Source organism: Salvelinus fontinalis, chromosome 3 (assembly GCF_029448725.1).
Source record: "Salvelinus fontinalis isolate EN_2023a chromosome 3, ASM2944872v1, whole genome shotgun sequence".
NCBI classification, from domain to species: domain Eukaryota; kingdom Metazoa; phylum Chordata; class Actinopteri; order Salmoniformes; family Salmonidae; genus Salvelinus; species Salvelinus fontinalis.
Window position 1 is genome coordinate 40,608,553 of NC_074667.1, and position 19,132 is coordinate 40,627,684.

The 19,132-nt window shown below is 47.2% G+C and overlaps 1 protein-coding gene across 4 annotated transcripts in view; it reads left to right on the forward strand.

The window, feature by feature from the left end:
* The window catches only part of LOC129848036 (rho guanine nucleotide exchange factor 25-like), a 60,131-nt gene that overhangs the window by 36,889 nt on the left and 4,110 nt on the right, over window positions 1-19,132 (forward strand). For 2 of the 4 annotated variants that reach the window (XM_055915560.1, XM_055915558.1), the window contains exons 4-14: window positions 5,637-5,764; window positions 6,276-6,342; window positions 6,604-6,707; window positions 7,726-7,795; window positions 10,971-11,060; window positions 11,281-11,373; window positions 11,977-12,027; window positions 12,266-12,343; window positions 12,649-12,840; window positions 13,049-13,229; window positions 15,133-15,338. In XM_055915560.1, the coding sequence (XP_055771535.1) occupies window positions 5,637-5,764; window positions 6,276-6,342; window positions 6,604-6,707; window positions 7,726-7,795; window positions 10,971-11,060; window positions 11,281-11,373; window positions 11,977-12,027; window positions 12,266-12,343; window positions 12,649-12,840; window positions 13,049-13,229; window positions 15,133-15,338 (1,260 nt within the window). Of the gene's footprint in view, window positions 1-1,695; window positions 4,362-5,636; window positions 5,765-6,275; window positions 6,343-6,603; window positions 6,708-7,725; window positions 7,796-10,970; window positions 11,061-11,280; window positions 11,374-11,976; window positions 12,028-12,265; window positions 12,344-12,648; window positions 12,841-13,048; window positions 13,230-15,132; window positions 15,339-19,132 lie in introns of those variants that run through there. The other 2 variants (XM_055915561.1, XM_055915559.1) reach the window with 2 other exon arrangements.

The window sequence follows — 19,132 nt, forward strand, 5'->3', positions numbered from 1 at the left end:
CGGCATAGGCAAGATGCAGTAGATGGTATAGAGTACAGTATATACAGTATATCACAAAAGTGAGTACACCCCTCACATTTTTGTAAATATTTGAGTATATCTTTTCATGTGACAACACTGAAGAAATGACACTTTGCTACAATGTAAAGTAGTGAGTGTACAGCTTGTATAACAGTGTAAATTTGCTGTCCCCTCAAAATAACTCAACACACAGGCATTAATGTCTAAACCACTGGCAACAAAAGTGAGTACACCCCTAAGTGAAAATGTCCAAATTGGGCCCAAAGTGTCAATATTTTGTGTGGCCACCATCATTTTCCAGCACTGCCTTAACCCTCTTGGGCATGGAGTTCACCAGAGCTTCACAGATTGCCACTGGAGTCCTCTTCCACTCCTCCATGACGATATCACGGAGCTGGTGGATGTTAGAGACCTTGCACTCCTCCACCTTCCATTTGAGGATACCCCACAGATGCTCAATAGGGTTTAGGTCTGGAGACATGCTTGGCCAGTCCATCACCTTTACTTTCAGCTTCTTTAGCAAGGCAGTGGTCGTCTTGGAGGTGTGTTTGGGGTCGTTATCGTGTTGGAATACTGCCCTGCGGCCCAGTCTCCGAAGGGAGGGGATCATACTCTGCTTCAGTATGTCACAGTACATGTTGGCATTCAAGGTTCCCTCAATGAACTGTAGCTCCCCAGTGACGGCAGCACTCATGCAGCCCCAGACCATGACACTCCCACCACCATGCTTGACTGTAGGCAAGACACACTTGTCTTTGTACTCCTCACCTGGTTGCCGCCACACACCATCTGAACCAAATAAGTTTATCTTGGTCTCATCAGACCACAGGACATGGTTCCAGTAATCCATGTCCTTAGTCTGCTTGTCTTCAGCAAACTGTTTGCGGGCTTTCTTGTGCATCATTTTTAGAAGAGGCTTCCTTCTGGGACGACAGCCATGCAGACCAATTTGATGCAGTATACGGCGTATGGTCTGAGCACTGACAGGCTGACCCCCCACCCCTTCAACCTCTGCAGCAATGCTGGCAGCAATCATACGTCTATTTCCCAAAGACAACCTCTGGATATGACGCTGAGCACGTGCACTCAACTTCTTTGGTCGATCATGGCGAGGCCTGTTCTGAGTGGAACCTGTCCAGTTAAACCACTGTATGGTCTTGGCCACCGTGCTGCAGCTCAGTTTCAGAGTCTTGGCAATCTTCTTATAGCCCAGGCCATCTTTATGTAGAGCAACAATTATTTTTTTCAGATCCTCAGAGAGTTCTTTGCCATGAGGTGCCATGTTAAACTTCCAGTGACCAGTCAGTATGAGGGAGTGTGAGAGCGATGACACTAAATTTAACACACCTGCTCCCCATTCATACCTGAGACCTTGTAACACTAACGAGTCACATGACACCGGGGAGGGAAAATGGCTAATTGGGCCCAATTTGGACATTTTCACTTAGGGGTGTACTCACTTTTGTTGCCAGTGGTTTAGACATTAATGCCTGTGTGTTGAGTTATTTTGAGGGGACAGCAAATTTACACTGTTATACAAGCTGTACACTCACTACTTTACATTGTAGCAAAGTGTCATTTCTTCAGTGTTGTCACATGAAAAGATATACTCAAATATTTACAAAAATGTGAGGGGTGTACTCACTTTTGTGATATACTGTACATATGAGATGAGTAATGTAGGGTATGTAAACATTATATAAAGTGGCATTGATTAAAGTGACTAGTGATACATTTATTACATCCAATTTTTTATTACTAAAGTGGCTAGAGATTTGAGTCAGTATGTTGGCAGCAGCCACGCAATGTTAGTGATGGCTGTTTAACAGTCTGATGGCCTTGAGATAGAAGCTGTTTTTCAGTCTCTCGCTTCCAGCTTTGATGCACCTGTACTGACCTCGCCTTCTGAATGATAGCGGGGTGAACAGGCAGTGGCTCGGGTGGTTGTTGTCCTTGATGATCTTTTTGGCCTTCCTGTGACATCGGGTGGTGTCGGTGTCCTGGAGGGCAGGTAGTTTGCCACCGGTGATGTGTGGTGCAGACCTCACTACCCTCTGGAGAGCCTTGCGGTTGTAGGCGGAGCAGTTGCCGTACCAGGCAGTGATACAGCCCGACAGGATGCTCTCAATTGTGCATCTGTAAAAGTTTGTGAGTGTTTTTGGTGATACGCCGAATTTCTTCAGCCTCCTGAGGTTCATCTCCTTTGTTTTGTTGACGTTGAGTGTGAGGTTATTTTCCTGACACCACACTCCGAGGGCCCTCACCTCCTCTGTAGGCCGTCTCGTCGTTGTTGGTAATCAAGCCTACCACTGTAGTGTCGTCTGCAAACTTGTTGATTGAGTTGGATGCGTGTATGGCCACGCAGTCGTGGGTGAGCAGGGAGTACAGGAGAGAGCTGAGAACGCATCCTTGTGGGGCCCCAGTGTTGAGGATCAGCGGGGTGGAGATGTTGTTTCCCACCCTCACCAACTGGGGGCGGCCTGTTTGAAAGTCCAGGACCCAGTTGCACAGGGCGGGGTCGAGACCCAGGGTCTCGAGCTTAATGACGAGTTTGGAGGGTACTATGGTGTTAAATGCTGATCTGTAGTCGATGAACAGCATTCTTACATAGGTATTCCTATTATCCAGATGGGTTTGGACAGTGTGCAGTGTGATTGCGATTGCGTCGACTGTGGACCTATTGGGGCGGTAAGCAAATTGGAGTGGGTCTAGGGTGTCAGGTAGGGTGGAGGTGATATGGTCCTTGACTAGTCTCTCAAAGCACTTCATGATGACGGAAGTGAGTGCAATGGGGCGATAGTCGTTTAGCTCAGTTACCTTAGCTTTCTTGGGGACAGGAACAATGGTGGCCCTCTTGAAGCATGTGGGAAAAGCAGACGGAGATAGGGATTGATTGAATATGTTCGTAAACACACCAGCCAGCTGGTCTGCGCATGCTCTGAGGACGCAGCCTTGCGAGGGTTAACATGTTTAAATGTTTTACTCACGTTGGCTGCGGTGAAGGAGAGGCCGCAGGTTTTGGTAGCGTGCCGTGTCGGTGGCACTGTATTGTCCTCGAAGCGAGCAAAGAAGTTGTTTAGTTTGTGTGGGAGCAAGACATCGGGGTCCGCGACGGGCCTGGTTTTCTTTTTGTAGTCCGTGATTGACTGTAGACCCTGCCACATACCTCTCGTGTCTGAGCTGTTGAATTGCGACTCTATACTGACGCTTATCTTGTTTGATTGCCTTGCGGAGGGAATAGCTACACTGTTTGTATTCGGTCATGTTTCTGGTCGCCTTGCCCTGATTAAAAGCAGTGGTTTGCGCTTTCAGTTTTGCGCGAATGCTGCCATCAATCCACGGTTTCTGGTTGGGGAAGTTTTTAATTGTTGCCGTGGGTACAACATCACCGATGCACTTGCTAATAAACTCTCTCCCCAAATCAGCGTATACATCAATGTTGTTGTTTGATGCTATCCAGAACATATCCTAGTCCACGTGATCGAAGCAATCTTGAAGCGTGGAATCAGATTGCTTGGACCAGCGTTGAACAGACCTGAGCACAGGCGTTTCCTGTTTTAGTTTCTGTCTATAGGCTGGGAGCAACAAAATGGAGTCGTGGTCAGATTTGCAGAATGGAGGGCGAGGGAGGGCTTTGTATGCGTCGCGGAAGTTAGAGTAACAATGATCCAGAATTTTTCCAGCCCGGGTCGCGCATTCGATATGCTGATAAATTCTAGGGAGCCTTGTTTTCAGATTAGCCTTGTTAAACTCCCCAGCTACAATAAATGCAGCCTCAGGATATGTGGTTTCCAGTTTACATAGAGTGCAATGAAGTTCTTTCAGGGCCGTCGAGGTGTCTGCTTAGGGGGGGATGTACATGACTGTGATTATAATCGAAGATAATTCTCTTGGTAGATAATGCGGTCGTCATTTGATTGTAAGGAATTCTAGGTCAGGTGAAGAAAAGGACTTGAGTTCCTGTATGTTGTTATGATGACATCACGACTCGTTAATCATAAGGCATACACCCCCGCCCTTCTTCTTACCAGAAAGATGTTTGTTTCTGTCGGCGCGATGCGTGAAGAAATCAGGTGGCTGTACTGACTCTGATAACATATCCCGAGTGAGCCATGTTTCCGTGAAACAGAGAATGTTACAATCTCTGATGTCTCTCTGGAAGGTAACCCTTGCGGTGGGCGGTGTGCCCATCTACGGAGCCTGACCAGAAGACCGCTCCGTCTGCCTCTTCTGCGGCACCGTTGTTTTGGGTCGCCTGCTGGTATCTGATCCATTGTCCTGGGTGGTGGAACAAACAGAGGATCCGCTTCGGGAAAGTCGTATTCCTGGTCGTAATGTTGGTACGTTGACGTTGCTCTTATATCCAATAGTTCCTCCCAGCTGTATGTAATAAGACTTACGATTTCCTGGGGTAACAGTGTAAGAAATAATACATAAAAAAACTAAATACTGCATAGTTTCCTAAGAACACAAAGTGAGGCAGCCATCTCTGTCGGCGCCGGATGTAGAGTGACACTCTGACAAAGGTCCTTCCAGTGGCCAGACGAAAGCCACTCCTCAGTAAAAGGCACATGGAATTTGCCAAAAGGCCCCTAAAGGACTCTCAGACCATGAGAAACAAAATTCTCTTTCCGTTTAAAATGTTTAATACATTCTAAAAACCTGTTTTTGCTTTGTCATTATGGGGTATTGTGTGTAGATTGATGAGGGATTTATATTTTATTTGATCAATGTAATGTAAGAAAATTTGGAAAAAGTCAAGGTGTCTGAATAATTTCCAGATGCACTGTATGCTGTTGGGTGTACTCAAGGACTGGAGTTTGGAAACAATGACATAGGGAACCCCTTTCTGGCACACAAAATGTACCCCTCGTTCTCCCTTTGCGTATCTGACTATTTGACTCTATTCATTATTTCTCTTTCACCACCTCCATCACTCTCTCCAGTACATGTAAAACTCTAAAATAACCTCAGCAGTTTCAATAAAAAGGAGAGAGGGAGAGAGAAAAATGAATAGAGGGAGAGAGATGGAAAAACGCTTATTGCTATCGGATTACTGGGGATTTGGAGTGGCACAGCAGGCAGTATTTTTCCGAGAGGATAAGTAGTGAGGAGTCTCCCTCCTGGAACAACCCACAGGTTGCTGGCCTTTTCCTAAGGAGTCTCCCTCCTGGAACAGCCAACTGAATGCTGTCCTTTTCCTGAGGAGTCTCTCTCCTGGAACAGCCCACAGGTTGCTGGCCTTTTCCTAAGGAGTCTCCCTCCTGGAACAGCCAACTGAATGCTGTCCTTTTCCTGAGGAGTCTCTCTCCTGGAACAACCCACAGGGTGCTGGCCTTGTCCTGCACTCTCCCTATTTCCTCGCTCACATTCCCATGGACGGCTGCTTCCTGGATTAGGAACCAGCCGCCAGCCGCAGATGAGGTCCAGTTAATGAAGGGTCTGATTTTCGTTCGGTCTGTTGGTCTGTCTGTATGTCTGTCTGTCTGTCTGTCTGTCGGTCGGTCGGTCTGTCTGGCCTGGGCTCTATGCTCTCTTTGTACAGCAGACATATGCACATAGTCAATGGACCTGGAGTGAATACATGAGCTCACCTCTCCACCCTCTGCTTTCAGAACCATCAATCTTCCACCATTCTCTCGGAAGAAGAAGATGGCTCCTCCCTGATTGGTGACTCAACCAGCCAATGGTCAGCCACAATGGACAGTGAAGAGGACAGGAGGAGTGCCTTAGAGAAGAGCATGTAGGTGGTGGTGACCTCCACGTCAGCCCACACTGTGTCCAGTCTTCATAGCCCCTATCCCATTAATGGACTGGACTGTCAGTTTTCCACCACAGTATAATGCAGCATCTGAGTGCTCCTGGTGCTTCATCCATTAAGTGTCAGGTTACGCCCCAACTGGAACTCTATTCCCTACACAGTGCACCCCTTGTTAAAAGTAGCACACTATAGGGAATAGGGCGCAATTTGGGGCGCAATTCCTATGATGATGAGAGCTAACGGTGTGATGGAAGTGCAGGTTCCACTCTGGGAGAACCCCATCCCTCACTGTTATGAGAGAAGTCACACTGTTTAATGGCTGCCCTCTATTACTGCAGCCAACTCTCTCTCTCTCTCTCTCTCTCTCTCTCTCTCTCTCTCTCTCTCTCTCTCTCTCTCTCTCTCTCTCTCTCTCTCTCTCTCTCTCTCTCTCTCTCTCTCTCTCTCTCTCTCTCTCTCTCTCTCTCTCTCTCTCTATCCCCCCTTTCCCCAGATATGTGCTGACAGAGCTGATAGAGACAGAGAAGATGTATGTTGACGATCTGGGATTCATAGTGGAGGTGTGTGACAAATCTATCATCTACCATGTTTGATGCGGACACCTTTATTAGTTATTTGTATGATATAAAGTACACTTCAAGTCTCCTTTTTGTGTTATTTCATAGCAGTTGCCCTATTTTCTCTACCATATACACAAAGATGACTATAGCCAGATGCTCTTCTGTGAAGTAGCAGTATTTTCCTTCCTGCAGTGGTGTGTGTGACCCCTCAGCACTGATCTATGCATGTATGTGTGTATGTGACTCCTCTGCTCTGCCCAGGGCTACATGGCCAGCATGGCCAGTCAGGGGATCCCAGAGGACATGAAGGGCAAAGACAAGATAGTGTTCGGGAACATTCACCAGATCTATGACTGGCATAAAGAGTAGGTCTCGTGTGTGTGTGTGTGTGTGTGTGTGTGTGTGTGTGTGTGTGTGTGTGTGTGTGTGTGTGTGTGTGTGTGTGTGTGTGTGTGTGTGTGTGTGTGTGTGTGTGTGTGTGTGTACGTGTACGTGTACGTGTGTACGTGTACGTGCTGTACCTGTATACGTGTATACTGGACAACCTTGAAGTGTTTCCTGTTTTGGAGTGCACACTGAGACTGGAGCATGTTTATCAGCACTATCACAGTCTTATTCTGTCACACTGAATCCACCTGGCTGTGTCAGACATTTCCTGTGTTCTGTGCGGGCGTGTGTGTGTTCATATAGCTGTGTGTGTGCATCTATTTCTCTCTCTCTCCTGTGTTTGTGTCTCCGTGTGTACATCTGAATGTAAAAAACATTATGGACACCTGCTCATGACATAGACTGACCAGGTGAATCCAGGTGAAAGCTATGATCCCTTATGAATGTCACATGTTACATTATCATCAATCAGTGTAGCTGAAGGGGAGGAGACAGGTTAAAGAAGGATGTTTAAGCCTTGAGACAGTTAAGACATGGATTGTGTATGTGTGCCATTCAGAGGGTGAATAGGCAAAAACAAAATATTTAAGTGCCTATGAACGGGGTATGGTAGTAGATGCCAGGTGCACGGATATGTGTGTGTCAAGAACTGCGACATTGCTGGGCTTTTCCACTGTCAACAGTTTCCCATGTGTATTAAGAATGATCCACCACTCAAAGGACATCATGCCAACTTGACACAACTGTGGGAGGAATTGGCGTCAACATGGGCCAGCATCCCTGTGGAACGCTTTCGACACCTTGTATACTCCATGCCCTGACGAAGTGAGGCTGTTCTGAGGGCAAAAGGGGTGCAACTCAATATTAGGAAGGTGTTCTTAATGGTTTATACCCTCGGTGTAGTTGTGTGTGTGTCTATGTCTCTTCCCCTCTGCCTGTGTGTGTAGAAGAGTGTGTACTGGTTTTTGACCCCATTCTCTGCTCTGTGTGTCATAGCTATCTTCTGGGCGAGCTGGAGAAGTGTGTGGCTGAGCCCAACAGACTGGCCCAACTCTTCATCAAGCATGTGAGTCTGTGTGTCTTGTGTGTGTGTGTCTAGTGTGTGTGTGTGTGCACGCGTGTGCGTGGACGTATGTGTTTGCGCATGTGTGTGTGCGTTTGTGCAAATGAGTGTGTGTGAGTTTGCACAAGTGTGACTCTTTATTTGCAGACACACCATGAAAACCTAGCTCCTTACATTGTCTTTGATTCTGTTTGCTTGTATTTGGAATGAAGTTCCAGGGTTTATCTCTGTGTTTTTCTGTGTGTTTGGTAAGAAGTACTGGTCTCTTCAGAGAACTGACTGTGTTTAGAGTCTCTGTCTCTGGCCTACTGCCGCCAGATATGTCTTGGTTGTTCAGGCTGCCTGGAGGAGAGGACAGGGGAAAGCCAGTAGAATAATAATAAGTGCAGGCATAATTATCAACAGAGCTTTTTACTATGCTGCGGTCACAGCTCACAGATCCAATTACAAAGAGCCAGTGTTAAAACGCCAGACTGTTGATGAAACTGTGGAACCAAATAAGCCAGAATAGCTCAATAAATGACATTGAAAGCAAATTAACAGCTGTGTTGGTACTTAGTGCACACTCACACACAAACACACTCACACTCACACACACACACAAACAGCTGTGCTTTGTGTGCTGAGATCAGGACCTCAAAGCAAAAATTGGTCCAAGTGAGAGGAAGAGCAGGACCGTGGCAGGAAACAGTCCGTGTACATGCAGGGGCACCCCCCTCCCCATTCGAAAATTGCATTTTTGTCCCCCCAGTTTTATTCTTGGAACGCGATACAAAACGAGCCAACAGTGTGCTTTAGGACCATGTAGACGCCTCCCAGCAGTCGGGTAGGCTGTTTGGAGTGTTCTTATGGCTGCAATCCCGGTAACGGGATCGATATGACAACAGGCAGTGAAAGTGCAGGGCGCCAAATTCAAACAACAGAAATTTCATAATTAAAATTCCTCAAACATACATGTATCTTATACCATTTTAAAGGTAATCTTGTTGTTAATCCCACCAAAGTGTCCGATTTCAAATAGGCTTTTCAGCGAAAGCACAACAAACGATTATGTTAGGTCACCACCAACTCAAAGAAAAATTCTGCCATTTTTCCAGCCAAAGAGAGGAGTCACAAATAGCACAAATAGAGATAAAATTAATTACTACCTTTGATGATCTTCATCAGATGACACTCATAGGACTTCATATTACACAATACATATATGTCTTGTTCGATTAAGTTCATATTAATATCCAAAAACCTCAGTTTACATTGGCGCCATGTTCAGAAATGCTTCCAAAATATCCGGAGAAATTGCTCCACAAACAGAAACTCATACAAAGCGCTCCCTCAATCCATTTGGCAAATCTGACCATAACTTTATCCTTCTGATTCCTGCTTACAAACAAAAACTCAAACCGGAAGTACCAGTGATGCGCTCAATGGGGAAGTGGTCCGATGAAGTGGATGCTAAGCTACAGGACTGTTTCGTTAGCACAGACTGGAATATATTCCACGATTAATCCGATGGCATTGAGGAGTTTACCATATCAGTCACCAGCTTCATTAATAAGCGCATTGACAATGTCGTCCCCACAGTGACCGTACGTACATATCCCAACCAGAAGCCATGGATTACAGGCAACATCCGCACTGAGCTAAAGGCTAGTTCTGCCACTTCAAAGAGCAGAACACTAATCCGGACGCTTATAGGAAATCACCCTACGACCTCCGACGAGCCATCAAACAGGCAAAGCGTCAATACAGGACTAAGATTTAATCCTACTATGCCAGCTCTGATGTTCGTCGGATGTGGCAGGGCTTGCAAACTATCACGAATTACAAAGAGAAACCCAGTCGGGAGCTGCCCAGTGACGCAAGCCTACCAGACGAGTTAAATTACTTCTATGCTTGCTTCCAGGCATCAACACTGAACCATTCATGACAGCACCAGCTGTTCCGGATGACTGTTTGATCACGCTCTCTGTAGCCGATGTGAGTAAGACCTTTAAACAGGTTAACTTTCACAAGGCCGCGGGGCCAGACGGATTACCAGGACACGTACTCAGAGCATGCGCTGACCAGCTGGCAACTGTCTTCACTGACATTTTCAAATTACACCTGAAATGTCTGTAATACCTACATGTTTCAAGGAGACCACCATAGTCCCTGTGCCCAAGAGCGCGAACGATGAGACAACCTATAGGGAGGAGGTCAGAAACTTAGCAGTGTGGTGCAAGAACAACAACCTCTCCTTCAACTCTTCCCCCTCAGGAGGCTGAAAAGATTTGGCATGGACCCTCAGATCCTCAAAAAGTTCTATAGATGCACCATTGAGAGCATCTTGACTTGCTGCATCATCACTTGGCATGGCAACTGCTGGGCATCCAACCACAAGGCGCTACAGAGGGTAGTGCGTACAGCCAAGTACATCACTGGGGTTGAGCTCCCTGCCATCTAGAACCTCTATACCAGGCGGTGTCTGAGGAAGGCCCTAACAATACTCTGCTGCCTAGTCACTTTATTCCTAGTTATATGTACATACAGTATTGACCTCAATTACCTCGTACCACTGCACATCGAATGCAATTTTATTTTATTTGATACACACACCAGCCCTCTTCCACACAACAGCAGCAGGGGAGAGAGAAAAGGAGAGTAATAAACAGAGGGGGCACTTCAATTGATTTTGTGTAGTTTCACAGCGCCTTGCTGTCTCCCCCTCTGTCTTCCTCTCTATTTACTGTATCTATCTCCCCCTTCAGTCTCTCTCTCTCTCTCTCTCTCTCTCTCTCTCTCTCTCTCTCTCTCTCTCTCTCTCTCTCTCTCTCTCTCTCTCTCTCCCTCTCTCTCTCTCTCTCTCTGTCATCCCAGTTCATTCATTACTCAACCATGTTTAATTAAGCAAGGGCGAATTAAACGATTTCCACCAAGCCGCCGGAACCATTTAATAAGGCAAAGTTCCTGCTCTTATTCAAAAGAGCCTGGAGGGGAAGGAGAACGGAGTCAAACTTAGGGGGATAAGAGGTTAAGAGCAGCCATGCTGGGGGAGGCACTTAACCTACACACCAACACACACACACACACAGACCTGCTCACACTAACTCTCTCTCACACACACTCACACACTCGGACCACATGCGCTACCTTCTGGTATCTATCTCTCATCATCTCTAATATGTTTTTGGACCTCTAGGAGCGGCGTCTCCACATGTACGTAGTGTACTGTCAGAACAAGCCCAAGTCAGAGCACATTGTCTCAGAGTATATCGAGACCTATTTTGAGGTGAGTGACTCTTCACAGTACAACTACACGGGCAGTTTAAGAGCAGTTTAACCCCACTTAGGCATTGTTTTAGCCCAATTCCTCTTATTTATCTAACTCTGGTTCTGACTGCGTGTATCTTCAGTGCTCATTCTTTGTCTTGGTTTATGTCTGACTTACCCAAACCTGCCCTTAGTTCTGTGTATGTTGCTATGAGGAGCTAACCTATCTGGTTCTGTAGGAGCTGAGGCAGCAGCTGGGCCACAGACTACAACTCAACGACCTGCTTATCAAACCAGTACAGAGGATCATGAAATACCAACTACTGCTCAAGGTGTGTGTGTGTGTGTGTGTGTGTGTGTGTGTGTGTGTGTGTGTGTGTGTGTGTGTGTGTGTGTGTGTGTGTGTGTGTGTGTGTGTGTGTGTGTGTGTGTGTGTGTGTGTGTGTGTGTGTGTGTGTGTGTGTGTGTGTGTGTGTGTGTGTGTGTGTGTGTGTGTGCGTGTGTGTGTGTGCATTTGTGTGTGTGCATATGTGTGCATATGTGTGTACGTGTGTGTTTAGAATACGATTAGCATGATGTCATCTAGCCCTAGATGATTTGAGTCTTCACGTAATAGAAATGTATTGAGTGACCTGTCACTGCAAGAGATGGTGAGAAAGAAATGCAGAAAGGCAGAAATAGATTGGGAGTCACTGGAGAATAAGCAGGCCATCCAGCAGCATTGTGGAAGCTTTTGCTGTGATTTAGAGATTAATGTTGAAAGCTTTTGTCACAAGAGTCACAGGTCCTCTCATTAGCTCCCTAATCTCACAGTGGATAATATGTAACTCTTACATGATGAAACGCAAGATATAGCTCAGTCCTATTTTGTAGACTAATCCTTTTAGAGTCCCTCCAAAACATTCAATAAACTGTCCTCTAATTGGATCCCTCAGGACTTCCTGAAGTACTACACCAAAGCAGGAAGGGATACCTCAGAGCTGGAGGTGAGAGTTCTCCCAAAACTATGGCACAAACCGTCACGGTCAAAACATTTCCAATAGTGACTTGTGATATTACTATAAACTGCACACACAGTTTAATCTCCCTGCTCTATTGAAGAAAGCGAAAAAAGTACTATTTTCAGTTACAAACAATAATTGTCTTTGCAATCCCACACCATCTCTCTCTCTATTTCATGTCCCTCATTCCCTATCTCCACCCCTCCTCCTCTTCTACCCACAGAGAGCGGTGGAGGTGATGTGTTTTGTGCCCAAGCGATGTAATGATATGATGAACGTGGGCAGACTGCAGGGCTTTGAGGTGAGATACCTAACACCAGACTCTGTTCTCCACATGATGTTGTGTTTTACTTATGTCTCTCTCTCTCTCTCTCTCTCTCTCTCTCTCTCTCTCTCTCTCTCTCTCTCTCTCTCTCTCTCTCTCTCTCTCTCTCTCTCTGTCTGTCTGTCTGTCTCTCTCTCTCTCTCTCTCTGTCTGTCTGTCTCTCTCTCTCTCTCTGTCTCTCTCTGTCTCTCTCTCTCTCTCTCTCTCTCTCTCTCTCTCTCTTCCTCTCTCTCTCTCTCTCTCTCTCTCTCTCTGTCTCTGTCTCTCTCTCTGTCTCTCAGGGGAAGATCACAGCCCAGGGGAAACTGCTGCAGCAGGACACCTTTACAGTTAGTGAGCAGGACAGCAGCTTCCTGTCCCGTGCCAAAGAGAGGCGGGTCTTCCTGTTTGAACAGCTGGTCATTATCAGTGAACCAATCGATAGGAAGAAGGGCTTCTCTCTGCCAGGGTACACCTTTAAAAACAGCATCAAGGTGAGAATGACGTGTGTGTACATGAATTTGCTGATAACTACAACATTGAGGAAGAGCATACTTACTACTGTATGCCTGTGATATGTTGTTATCCCATCTAACTATCTTAAGATTAATGCACAAACTAACTGTAAGTCGCTGTGGATAAGAGCGTCTGCTAAATGTCTAAAATGTAAATGTGTGTGACCCCTGTCTCTCTGTGCTGCAGCTCAGTTGTCTGGGTGTGGAGGACCACTGTGAGGAGGACCCATGTCGTCTGGTCCTGACGTCCCGCGGGGCTGATGGGAGCGTGGCACGCTTCGTCCTGCAGGCCTCGTCCCAGGAGACTCGGAGGGCCTGGGTCAACGACGTTGTCCAGATCTTGGAGACCCAGAGGAATTTCCTCAACGGTACTGCTGCTGACCACCACGGGCCACATACATACAGTGCATTCGGAAAGTATTCATACCCCTTGACCTTTTCCACATTTTGATAAAACTGATTAAACATTTTTTTCCCCTCATCATCTACACACAATACCCCATAATGACAAAGCAAAAAAATTTGGCAAAAAAAAACAAGCTAGGCACACCTGTATTTGGGGAGTTTCTCCCATTCTTCTCTGCAGATCCACATATAGCTCTGTCAGGTTGCATGGGGAGCGTTGCTGCACAGCTATTTTCAGGTCTCTCCAGAGATGTTTGATCAGATTCAAGTCTGAGCTCTGCCTGGGCCACTCAAAGACATTTAGAAACTTGTCTTGTCTCGAAGCCACTTCTGCGTTGTCTTGGCTGTGTGCTTAGGGTTGTTGTCCTGTTGGAAGGTGAACCTTCGACCCAGTCTGAGGTCTTGAGCTCTTTGGAGAAGATTTTCATCAATGATCTCTCTGTACTTTGCTCTGTTCATATTTCCCTCGATTCTGACAAGTCTCTGAGTCCCTGCCGCTGAAAAACATCCCCACAGCATGATGCTGCCACCACCATGCTTCACCGTAGGGATGGTGCCAGGATTCCTCCAGATGTGATGCTTGGAATTCAGGCCAAAGAGTTCAATCTTGGTTTCATCAGACCAGAGAATCTTGTTTCTGTCTGAGAGTCTTGAGGTGCCTTTTCGCAAACTCCAAGCAGGCTGTCATGTGCCTTTTACTGAGGAGTGGCTTCCGTCTGGCCACTCTACCATAAAAGGCTGATTGGTGGAGTGCTGCAGAGATGGTTGTCTTTCTAGAAGGTTATCCCATCTCCACAGAGGAACTCTGAAGATCTGTCAGAGTGACCATCGGGTTCTTGGTCACCTCCCTGACCAAGGCCCTTCTCCCCAATTGCTCAGTTTGGCTGGGCGGCCAGCTCTAGGAAGAGTTTTGGTGCTTCGTAACGTCTTCCTTTTAGGAATGATGGAGGCCACTGTGTTCTTGGGAACCTTCAATGTTGTAGCAATTTTTCGGTACCTTTCCCCAGATCTGTGCCTCAACATAATCCTGTCTCGGAGCTCTACGTACAATTCCTTCGACCTCATGGCTTGGTTTTTGATCTGACATGCACTATCAACTCTGGGGTATTATATATACAGGTGTGTGCCTTTCCAAATCATGTCCAATAAATTGAATATATGGCAGGTGGACTCCAATCAAGTCGTAAAAAGATCTCAAGGATGATCAATGGTAACAGGACGCACCTGAACTCAATTTCGAGTCTCATAGCAAAGAGTATGAATAGTTATTTAAATTAGGTATTTCTGTTTTATTTTTTATAAATTAGCAAACAATTCAAAAAAAATGTTTTCGCTTTGTAATTATGGGGTAGTGTGTGTAGATTGATGAGGGAAACATTTTATTTAATCAATTTGAGAAAAAGGCTGTAATGTAACAAAATGTGGAAAAAGTCAAGGGGTCTGAATACTTTCCAAATGCACTCTATGTGTCCCAAATGGAATCATGTTCCCTATTTAGTGCACTACTTTTGAACAGGACTCGTAGGACTCTAGTCAAAAGTAGTGTTCTATATAGGGAGTAGGGTCTCATTTGGCACACATTTGTTTCTCTAGTTTTTTCACACACAAGTACATGTCCTTGGGAAATATGATAAAACTTTTCAGGATATTTTTAAGCTGTGTTTTATAGAATGTATTAATTGATTGATTAATTTTATCAAATGATAAACTGCATTACTTGATTGATTCTGCCTTATGGATACATTTTATAGATGCTCAATAAATAAATTAGTGGTGCCATTTGTTAAGTGTCAACTTTATGGTTGTGTCTCAATTCTTATCCCTCTAACTATCCTCCTGTCATCTCCTATCTCCTGTGGTCCGTAGCTCTCCAGTCTCCAATAGAGTACCAGCGCAGGGAGAGTAAGTCCAACAGCCTGAGAGGAGCCATGAATGCTCCCGTTGCACCGACCTCTGGCCTGCGACCCCATTCCTCTGCCTCCATTGACCGCCACCGGCTACCCAACCTGCGCTCTTACAATACCTCCTTGCCCTCCCTCCACCTGCCCAGCCAGCCCCCTGCAGACACACAGGTACCACTACCACACTGACTGCGACAATAAATTCACTAGGCTGATCTGATAGTCATAGCAAGTGAAGATAAAACAGTGTCAGCAACTACTGGATATAATATATTTAATTGAAATCCCACATTCTCTCTCTCTCTCTCTCTCTCTCTCTCTCTCTCTCTCTCTCTCTCTCTCTCTCTCTCTCTCTCTCTCTCTCTCTCTCTCTCTCTCTCTCTCTCTCTCTCTCTCACTCTCTCTCTCTCTTTCTCTCTCAATTAAATGTAATGAAATTAAATTCAAAGGGCTTTATTGGCATGGGAAACATATTTTTGAAGTGAAATGGAATAACAAAAGTGAAATAAACAATAAAAAGTGAACAGTAAATATTACACTCACACAAGTTCCAAAATAATAAATACATTTCAAATGTTATGTTATGTCTATATACAGTCTTGTAACAATGTACAAATAGTTAAAGTAAAAAAGGGAAAATAAATTAACATAAATATCGGTTGTATTTACAATGGTGTTTTTTTTCTTCACTGGTTGCCCTTTTCTTGTGGCAACAGGTCACAAATCCTGATGCTGTGATTCCGCACTGTGTTATTTCATCCAATGGATATGGGAGTTTATCAAAATTGGATTTGTTTTTGAATTTTGCGGGTCTGTGTAATCTGAGGGAAATGTGTGTCTCTAATACGGTCATACATTTGTCAGGAGGTTAGGAAGTGCATCTGTAACGGCTGTCCTCCTCTTCTTCATCCGAAGAGGAGCAGGGATTGAACCAAGGCGCAGTGGAGTTTGAATACATAATGAATTTATTGACAAGACGAAAAAACACGAACTTGACTATACACTAACAAAACAAATAAACGGTGTAGAACAGATCTGAACGACGGACTCACATAACACACGAGAACGCACGAACAGGGAAAAAGCCTACACATAAATGACACTTAACAAACAAACCGAAACCAGTCCCGTGTGGCGCAACGACATACACAAACACAGGAGACAATCACCCACAACGAACACTGTGACAACGCCTACCTAAATATGACTCTTAATTAGAGGAATGCCAAACACCTGCCTCTAATTAAGAGCCATACCAGGCAACCCAAAACCAACACAGAAACAGAAAACATAGAATGCCCACCCAACCTCACGTCCTGACCAACTAACACACATAACAACTAACATAAATAGGTCAGGAACGTGACATTACCCCCCCCACAAGGTGCGAACTCCGGACGCACCAGCACAAAGTCTAGGGGAGGGTCTGGGTGGGCATCTAACCACGGTGGTGGCTCAGGCTCCGGGCGAGGTCCCCACCCCACCATAATCCATCCTAGCTTCCTCCCTCTAAGAATGTCCACCCTCTTTTTACCCCCACAAAATCCTCTTAATAACCTCACTAATAAGGACAGCACCGGGACAGAGAGATAAATCAAGACAGAGGGATAGATAAGAATATAGAGGTAGATCAAGATAGAGAGGGAGATCAGGATAGAGGGGCAACTCCGGACTGAAAGGCAGCTCCGGACAGAGAGACAGCTCTGGACTGATGGGCAGTTCTGGGTATCTAGCCGTTTCAGGCTGAAGGGCAGCTCATGGCTGACTGACAAATCTCGACGCTCAATGCTGGCTGACGGCTCTCGACGCTCATGGCAGGCTGACGGCTCTCGACGCTCATGGCAGGCTGACGGCTCTCGACGCTCATGGCAGGCTGACGGCTCTCGACGCTCATGGCAGGCTGACGGCTCTCGACGCTCATGGCAGGCTGACGGCTCTCGACGCTCATGGCGCTCTGACGGCTCTGGCTGCTCATGGCGCTCTGACGGCTCTGGCTGCTCATGGCTCTCTGACGGCTCTGGCTGCTCATGGCTCTCTGACGGCTCTGACTGCTCATGGCTCTCTGACGGCTCTGGCTGCTCATGGCTCGCTGGCGGCTCTGGCAGATCCTGTCTGGTTGGCGGCTCTGGCAGATCCTGTCTGGTTGGCGGCTCTGGCAGATCCTGTCTGGTTGGCGGCTCTGGCAGATCCTGTCTGGTTGGCGGCTCTGGCAGATCCTGTCTGGCTGACGGCTCTAGCGGCTCCTGTCTGGCTGACGGCTCTAGCGGCTCCTGTCTGGCGGATGGCTCTGTAGGCTCATGGCAGACGGGCGGCTTTGCAGGCTCATGGCAGACGGGCGGCTTTGCAGGCTCCTGGCAGACGGATGGCTCAGACGGCGCTGGGGAGACGGATGGCTCAGATGGCGCTGGGGAGACGGATGGCTCAGATGGCGCTGGGGAGACGGATGGCTCAGATGGCGCTGGGGAGACGGATGGCTCAGATGGCGCTGGGGAGACGGATGGCTCTGGCCGGATACGGTGCACTGTAGACCTGGTGCGTGGTGCCGGAACTGGAGGCACCGTGCTAATGATAAGCACCTTCCTACTAGTGCGGGGAGCAGGGACAGGGCACACTGTATTCTCAAAGCCCACTCTATAACTGATGCGTGGTACCGGCACTGGTGACGCCGGGCTGAGGACAAGCACATCAGGATTAGTAGGGGGAGAAGATACAGTTTGTACAGGGCTCTGGAGACGCACTGGTAGCTTAGTGCGTGGGGCCGGAACTGGAGGCACCGGGCTAGATACACGCACTACAGGGAGAGTGCGTGGAGGAGGAACAGGGCTCAGGATACGCACTGGTAGCCTAGTGCGTAGTGTAGACACTGTAGGTACTAGGCTGGGGCGGGGAGGTGGTGCCGGAAATACCGGACCGTGGAGACGTACTGGCACTCTTGAGCATTGAGCCTGCCCAACCTTACCTGGTTGAATGCTCCCGGTTGCCCGACCAGTGCGGGGAGGTGGAATAACCCGCACCGGCCTATGTAGGCGAACCGGGGAAACCATGCGTAAGGCAGGTGCCATGTATGCCGGCCCGAGGAGACGCACTGGAGACCAGACGCGTTGAGCCGGCCTCATGACACCTGGCTCAATACCCAATCTAGCCCTACCAGTGCGGGGAGGTGGAATAACCCGCACTGGGCTATGCACTCGTACAGGAGACACCGTGCGCTCTACTGCGTAACACGGCGCCTGCCCGTACTCCCGCTCTCCACGGTAAGCCTGGGAAGTGGGCGCAGGTCTCCTACCTGCCCTTGGCCCACTACCTCTTAGCCCCCCCCAAGAAATTTTTGGGAATTACTTACGGGCTTTTCGGGCTTCCGTGCCAGACGCGTTCCCTCATAGCTCCGGTTCCTCTCTCCGGTAGCCTCTGCACTCCCCAGTGCCTCCAGCTGCTCCCATGGCTTTTCGGGCTTCCAGCCACGTCTCCTTGCTGCCTCCTCAAACCACCGCTCCTGGGTTTTAGCTGCCTCCCTCTCTTCCTGAGAACGGCGATTTTCTCCTGCCTTAGCCCAGGGACCTTCTCCATTCATTATCTGCTCCCAAGTCCAGAAATCCTTGTTTTCCCGTCCCTTTCTCCGTCGACTCCGCTGCTTGGCTCTGGAGTGGTGGGTGATTCTGTAATGGCTGGTGCTCTCCTCATCCTCGGATGAGGTGAGGAGAGAAGGATCTTCAGACCAAAACGCAGCATTTGGGAAATAAGCCATCTTTATTATGAATACGATGGCAAACACGAAACGAAACAAAACACTTTCAAAACTATAAAACAAGAAAACGACGTTGACGAAACCTGAACATAAACTTACATAACTAAACATAAACTCACGTACAGGAAACAGACGACATCGAAACGAAACGAAACAAACAAACGCTACAGTCCCGTGTGGCACGAACATACATACTGACACAGGAGACAATCACCCACAA